Source organism: Puccinia triticina, chromosome 15A (assembly GCF_026914185.1).
Source record: "Puccinia triticina chromosome 15A, complete sequence".
NCBI classification, from domain to species: Eukaryota; Fungi; Basidiomycota; class Pucciniomycetes; order Pucciniales; family Pucciniaceae; genus Puccinia; species Puccinia triticina.
Window position 1 is genome coordinate 934,223 of NC_070572.1, and position 8,113 is coordinate 942,335.

At 45.4% G+C, this 8,113-nt stretch overlaps 1 protein-coding gene across 1 annotated transcript; it reads right to left on the reverse strand.

Annotated features, from left to right (window-relative positions):
- Nucleotides 1-1,405: 1,405 nt before the first annotated feature.
- Nucleotides 1,406-7,136, reverse strand: PtA15_15A111 (uncharacterized protein; the record flags this gene model as incomplete). Its single annotated transcript, XM_053163285.1, has 2 exons — nt 1,406-2,012; nt 6,667-7,136. 2 exons carry the CDS (start codon nt 7,134-7,136, stop codon nt 1,406-1,408), a joined length of 1,077 nt encoding a protein of 358 aa, XP_053027275.1.
- Between the last annotated feature and the right edge of the window lie 977 nt (nt 7,137-8,113).

The following is an 8,113-nucleotide window of genomic DNA, read 5'->3' on the forward strand; positions in this document are numbered from 1 at the left end:
CCCATAGATGGGGGGACATCTGACAAGCTTAAATATCCTTTGGAAAAATTTGGGACAAGCAATATAAAGTCATCATCTCTGGGAGGTAAGACTGAATTCGCCATGCTTTCTGAAAATGCAGAAGCTGAAATCAAAAAACTTATTCTGATCCTTTTCATTTAAAATTCATCCCCCCAGTGGGCCATACTGAATCTACCATTTCAGAAAAATCACCAATTCCCACAGTAGACTTGATTACAGAATTGGAAAAAACCAAATGGCAATGTTACACAAAAACATTGAAAAGTTTTTATTCTTGGAGATCTAGTGCCTTGAAACTCAATCTATCTCAAGTTTCACTTAATCATGTTGAACTAAATATGGAAGAGATAGAAAATGCATTGAGGAATTTGTTTGAAAAAAATAATAATCTTGAGCTCAAGGGAAAGCCATGTAAATTCAAGGCAGGTGGAAAAATGCTGGTGACTGGAGATCTTGCTGCATAATTCACAAATATATGGGAAGATGTGTGGATGAATTCAGTTGCAGATATTCAAAAGACATGGGAGGTTCCAGAAATTATGAATAAAAAGGAAGCAATCCCATTCATCAGGCAAGGAAGTGATTTCATGATTGATTTTTTCATTGACTTACAAAGGCATGAAATCATTTCCAAGAAGAATCTTGATGATTTCATGAACAACAAGGGTGGCTCAAGAATAATATCATGTTATGCCTCCAACAGGTTCCGTCAACACAGATTGGATATATGCAAGCTCTAAATGAACTTCAATGTTAAGCTCAGTCTTCTTGAAGGCCCTACAACAGAAAAGGTGGTTGATCTTTTGAAAGGTGAGTCAGAGGAGAAAAAATTGATCAAGAAATAATTAAAAATGGGTCGCTGTTTTTTTGCAACCCATATTTTACAACCCTTATAGGTTGTAAAACCGCAGGGATGCAAAAATCCACAAAATGTGTCATTTTATGGATTTTTGCAACCCATCAAGAAAAAATCTGAGTTGCAAAAAAAAGGATTGCAATATTTAGATTGCAAATTTGTCCCAGGATGGCCTGAAGAGCAATTTTACGACTCATTTTTTACAAACCATATGGATTGCAAGATATATCTGCCGCAAAATTACTTTATAACTTGCAAATTAACAATTTCACAACCCATTGGCGTGCAACCCATTATGAATTGCAATATATGGTTTGTGAAATAGAAATAACTAAGGGGCAAAATGTAATTTTACAACCCTAATTACCTTACAAATTACCTCACAAAAAAATGATTTTTTTCGAGGCACAAGTGGAAAATTGAGCAAGAAAGAAACTTGGGATACTTTGCAAGTCAATCAATCACTCAGGAAAAAAGGAAAACAGAACAGAAAAGAAAAAAGGAAACAAGAAGTGAAAACAAGCAGTATCACTTTTTTTGGCGGGTAGATCGCCGTCTTGTGCTTTCAGGTGGTAAGGGCGGGCTTGGAGGCTTTGAATCGGGACGTAATTCATCACCTGAGGCAGGTAACTTAGGCAATTTGAGCAGTAATCGAAGTCGTGAGGCAGGCTGAGACTTTGGAGGTGGCTTCTGAGACTGTACGGAATTCTCTTCGGCAGCGGCAGTGTGATTGGCCAGGAAGGATTCGTCTTCCCCAGTCTGAATGGTTTCGTCGCCAGGATTAAGCAAGGAATCGTCGCAGGCTGTCTCGGCCGTCTGATCAAGCAAAGACGCGTCGCCGGCCGTTTGATTGGCAAGGAAGGAACCTTCGGCGGTGTGATTCGCAATGGATTCGTCGCCGGCCGTCTGATTACCAAGGAATGAGTCGTCGGCTTGAAGAATATGGGCCACATCCGACTCGACTTCTGCCTCTTCGGATTCCTTGAATGAGGCGGACTTCTTCTGGATTTTCTTCTTGTTTCCTTTTGTTCTCTTGTTGCCAGACGCAGATTTCGCCTTCTCCTTCTTTTTGCCAGATGAAGGGGTTTGTTCAACGTCGTCCTTGTTGTTTGAAGTCGGTCGTTGGCTTGAGGAACTGGTTTCCCGGTGTGCGATCGAGGTGGAGTTGTGTGATATGTTCAATATCAATTTCATTTCTTTGAAGGGGACATCCCCAGCAGCATCTGGATTGTCTTCCAGAATCCTTTGGATTGAGCTGTCCACGTATTCTTCCTCGGATTCATTCCACGTACGTGAATACAAGACCCACGCCGTATACATCTCGGCTCCAGCAATAGAACTCGGCACTCGATTGATTTGCTGAGCATAGCCGTCATTCTCGCCATCGTTATGCATCCAAACAGCCGTCAAACTACCTTTTTCAGCGGAGATATTGGCGCTCCAAAGGACCTTACACCAGTAATGGGCTCTGTTCCAGTATCCGCGAGAAATGAGTGTGTAAGTTTGGCCTCCGACTTTCAACTTGAAAGGCCAATCAGTTGTGGCCATGAAGCTGTCCCGGCGAGGCACATCATCAATGTGGCTGACCTCAACATGGAAGTTGAGGTGAAGAGGGGGAGGGAGGTTGTCAAAGGTAAGCTTGCAACGATCAATCAGATAGTGTGCCGACGGCTGAGAGACTCCAACGTTAACGCAAATTTCATCCTCGGATGTGCCAATCGAAACTATCGCTTTCTTTGACTTCCTTTTGGGCTTGGCCTTAGTATTCGGGTGGGTCGGGAACTGCGATTCTTGACATGCCTTACACACAAGGCCAGAGGTACTTATCAAACCGGTCGTTTGCCAGAGTTCCACAAGCTTAGCAACATCGGAATACGGGATCCTATTCAAATCAAACATCTGAGGCTTGATAGTCAATACATGTAATGTCCGGGAAGCTCGGGTAGGATGTGATTGGAGTGTTTCAGGCTTGAGTTCACAAGTAAACGTCCTGCGTTCGCAAATCAAGAACAGTTTCTTGTATTCTGGGCTCTGGTGGAGTTTGGGATCAAGGACTAGCTCCATGAAATAATCGGTGTGGTGCTCCATTCCAAACCATAAGTAGTGTTTTATTGCTTTTCTTTACATACATTCATCATTACATTTCCCATTTCCCCCATAACCCTTCACAAATACTTCATTATTATTGCATATTCAGATTCTACGCCAAATTTCACCTATAGTCACTCATACATAGTACCCCCTTATCTTCAATGGTTCAGTAGTTATATAAGGATATAAGACTTACAGACAACCTACATTCTTCATTAGTTACAATACTCATTTCATTAGTAACCTACTTGAATCATTACAGTAAATTCCTTTTACATATTTATTCTCACATACTAAACCCTTTACATACATTTCTCATTATGTACTATGCCTATTGTACACATTACATCATTGGATCTGTGCTTACCTCTTTCAGTAGTGCTCATCATTACAAGTAGTTACTATGTTCTCATCACTCTTCCCCATTAGTACATTCTTTTATTCCCATAACCAGCATTCCCCTTTCAGCATTGCTCATCATTACATACTGTTACTATGTTCACATCACTCTTCCTCATTTGTACAACCTTCATTCTCATAGCCAGAACTCCTTATTGTCTGTGCTCATCCTTCCTTCATATAAGAACTGTCTTTCCCCCCTCACTTGTACCTTATGCAGAAGTTATAGATAATTTTAGATACAGAAATTATAAGTGCCCATTCTCATCAACCCCTTGCCATTAAACCTTGCCATTGCATTCCCCTCTCTCATCACTCCTCCAAACTCTCTTACCCTCAGTAGTCAGTAGTTAAAGCTCATAGTACTAGCTCCTAAGATCAAGCAGAAATCAGCCACACCTTTTTCTTCTTTTTCTTAGTGTTACTCTCATCCCCTCAGCATTAGTCAGGAAGGCAGCCTCATCAGCACCCTTGCATAGCTTACATTAGTACTAGTGTTGCTATCCATTTCCCTTCCAAGCTCTATTCTCCCCCTTGAGTAGTTCCACATCGGCCGAGCTGAACGCCCCAGGTATGAAGCTTGCAGGGTATTGTGCGTTGAGAACATTGAACAGGTGATTTTGGCCCCGGGTTATAGTCGATCGGATTGAGCAGCCTCCGTTTAATTCACCAGTGGATCGACACGAGAAATGATGCGCTAAGTGGGTGAAGAGGTCCTTTCCCTTTGCGCTGATCCCACGAAGCCATAATGGGGAGAACAATGCGCACATCGATTCCAATCCGGCTGCTAGCCAGCAACGATTGTTCTTTTTGGAGGCGGAGTTTGCTCGATAGGAGGGATAGGCGGCCCAGAGGCTTTTGTTGTGGTTTCTGGAGTTTGGGGGCCGTCCAAGCTTAGCTCTCTTATTCCCTTTGATCAGACTGTCAGTCGTGTCCGGTGGTCTTCCATCGTTGACAAACTTTTCGGCTCGCTTTCGCTTCTTGGCTAATCCTAAAGTCGATCCGATGTCTTTGTTATCACGTCCGTATTTGATTGGAACGCCCTTCATTGCGGCACACCAGTCCTTTTCCAGCATGTCGACGAATGTGTAGAGGTCAATCATTCCGACCATCAGGCACTGCCTTCCTTCGCTAAAGTGCAACAAACAGAGTCGGATGTCAGCTCAATACATACACCAACAGTAAAGGAGATTTACCTGAGCCGATAGTATGTCCGGTGCAAGCTCTCCTGGGCATTTGTAGTCTCAGGAAGTCCATCTCCATCGGGCGTGTCCTCAAGCCGTTGTTCTTGGGATGGAAACAAAAGGGCCTCGATATCGGAAACGGTCCACCAGTCAAGCCATTTCCGGACTTTAGGAAAACGACGACGGATATAGTCAACCTTCTGCTCATGCGTTTGATCACCCGGCTCGGACCGATCGAGGAGACCCATACAAGCCTTTCGGAAAGGCTCCTGTGAATATGTAAGTCATAAAGCAAAAAAATCAGCATGATAAATAAGGTTTGTAAATTTCGATGAGTGAATTTTGCAAAGCAATATAGATTGTAAAATTCACATTTACAATCCATTATGCATCGCAAAATGGAATTTTGCAAATCATTAATCAGAAAAATCAACAGATCATACATACCTCTTGATCCGCAGTGATGAGCGACCGGTTGCGTTTGATGCGTGTGACTGACTGGCGATAATGCTCGCGGCATCCTTTCAACATGCCCCTGACCTCTTTGCAAGTTCCCTGTCGGAATACTTCGAGGTAAGCGGACACAAAGCCCTCGACTTGAGCTGACAAGAAGTCTACGACCTCGCGGACTAGTGTGTCCCTCTCGGCGGGGGTGATCGGAGCCGCCAGAAACTGCCGGAAGAGTGTAGCAAAGTGGATTTTGTAGTATTGTTCGCTAAGACCTTGAATCCAAGTGAGCTGAATAGGTATCCATCGTTTAAGATCTTCACAGAACATAGACGTTGTCAATAGGTATCCTGTCTCGAAGTACCGGTAAGTCACGTCGGAGATGAGACCGCCGCTGTACACTTTGTTGTCCTTATCGCGAGCCAGCAAGCGATCTGACATCCATTTCGTCTGGAAGGTGAAATGCTCGGCCTTTGGCATGAACGAGCTGGAGATTATCCACAGACCCCGCCTGTTGAGAAAAGACAATATTCTTAGTCAGATGCAATCAAAATTATACATAAAATGTATTAAAACAACTTACGATGCCCATCCAAACATGTCCAATATGAATTTGTCCCCCACGCCGGCGCCGAGTTTGTCAGGAGCTAATCCTAACTCAGCAAGGATGCATCGACAATAATAGGCCAGCCGATCTCTGTTCTGATAGGACTCGTGGATTGAAACTACACTTCCGAAAGCTGAATGGGGATCGGTGGGCTTCCCCATCTACAAAGAATGGGAGGGTAACAAGATCAGACTGGAGGAAACCTATGGGATGTAATGGATTGTAAAAGAAGGGTTGCAAAAATGAAGGTTGTAAAAGAAGGGTTGCAAAAATGAAAAGAAACGAAATGGGAGAGAAAATAGTTACCTTGAGCTTTAAAGCTCCAGCCTTGGGGTTTTTCTTGATTTCTTCTTTCAATTCCTCCTTTGCAAGCGGGTCGGGCTTCTTGGCGACAGGCCACGGATGAGGGTGGACGCCCTTATGCCGGAGGATCCCCCATCCTGATGGGAGATGGTGGTCGATTTGAACCGCTACGGAATCGGGACATTTGACATGTCGAACGGTGCCTTTGCACTTGCCTACCAATCCTTGACATTTGATTTTACTGCATGGTTTGTAAAATAACGATCGTAAAAAATGAGTTGTAAAATTAGTTTGCAACCCATATGTCCAAAAAACCGCTGGCAGGAGAGGAGAAGAAGACTCACCCTTGTTCCAGCTTTTCCTGTCCTCCTTTTCCAGTTGGGGGAGGCCCAGTCCATTCGCATGACGAGTTATCGCAGACCAGAGCTCCGAGACAGAAGTAGCGTGTCACCTTCCAGGTCCTGTTGCTGCGATAGCTCGTAGTTTGGGTCTTCGAAAACCCAACGGAGCCAAAGTTGGTGACATTGTCTTGAGGCAGGCGAACAAACGTGGTCCTTCCGTTTGGGTAGATCGGATAGCCTTGCTTGTCGAGGGTACACCCGTGATCTATGTAGGTCTCGTACGACTTGCTCATATCCGGAAGGAACCATTCCTTCTCGGACGGTCTTCTCTTGGGTAATGCATCGTCATCTTCATCTTGATCTTCATCGGAGCCATCCCCTTTGTCATCTGCATCATCAGAGGAGGTAGAGTCAGACGTCTCGGGCTGCTGATAGTGGCGGTCGTTGTTGATCTTAGTTTGGTGGCTGTTCTTTCTGATCTTTGGCAACGGGGGCGATACGTTCTTCCTGTTTTTTGAAGACGGGCGAAAAGAAGATTTAGTTCTGTTCTTCGGCGACGGGGGCAAATTTTCTTGGTCGTCCAAAGAAGGTTCTTTGTTGTCCGAATCATCAGGAAGGGAGTTAGGATCAGACAAATAGGACTCTTCAGACGTTTCGGATGCTTCAGAGGCGATGGAAGCTTCAGGGAGCTGATACTCAGAGTCCTCGTCGCTCTTGGTCACAATCTTGGACCTCGATTGGGATAGCTTTCTTTTGACAATTGGCGACGGGGGTGATTTCTGTTTTTTTCCTTTCTTTGTGAGCAATGCCGGAGAGTTTTTCTTTGGGGGCTTTACTTTGATCTTTTTGGACGATTTCGTATGTTTTGGGGTGTTCGAGAGCGGCATCTCTTCAGAAGACGAAGAACAAGGTGTTGGCGGGTCAGCGGTGGTGGTTTCCTTGTTCAAATCTGAGGGGCACGGCGAGTCAATGGGACTAAGGGGTGGGATCAAGGGATGGATGAGATTTCCAACGCTGAAGGGGCTGATTGGGGTGATCAGGCTTGATGGAATTGGGGTGATGGGGCTAGATTCCGGAATGAACAGTCGAGGGCTGGTGTTAGCGGTGTGGTGTGCCGCATGGTACAGATGTAGACTCAGTTCAAAGCATTGCGCGCTGGCGCGCGGCTGGTCAAGGTGCCCTAGGGTTCAAGCTTCAAGACTCAAGACTCAGTTCCTTTCAAGATCTTCGCGACGCGGCGCGCGTCGCGCCTTCAAGACGTGTTCAGGATCACCCTTTCCTTTGTTTGTTCTGCTTGTTCTCTCAGGTTGTTGTTTTCTTTTTCATGGATCCTCTGTTCTATTTTCCTTTTTCTCTACTGCGCGCTTTGGATGGGTTCAGTGGGGAGGGTTTGGTTTGTTCTCTTTTGTGGCCTGCTTGTGGTTTTGTGTTGTTTTGTTTTGTCTTTGTGCGCGCGCGGGGTGTGATGACTGGTCCGCAGCGCGCTGCGCCTCCCTGAGTCTGAGTTCAGCCCCGAACTCAGACGAGGGGCGGCATGGAACCTAGCTGATCCCAATCAGGAATCCAGGAGAGTTTATTGATCATTATCCGGCGCCCTCCATAGCGCTATTCCGAATCCTATTGATCTTTCAAGTTTTCTTCCTTCTAACAACAAAACCGCCGACGCGCGCTCAACGCCGTCGTAAAATTTCCCCCCCCAAAACCTCATCGCTCAACCGATCCTCATCGCTCATCCCGACCATCACCCGGAGGGCACATAAAAACTTCTTTTCCCCATTCCCCTCCAACTAACTGCCGCCGGCCTGCACCGGACGGAGTTCCACATTTGGTCCCCCGAGCCGGGATCGAACCAGCGACCTCAAGA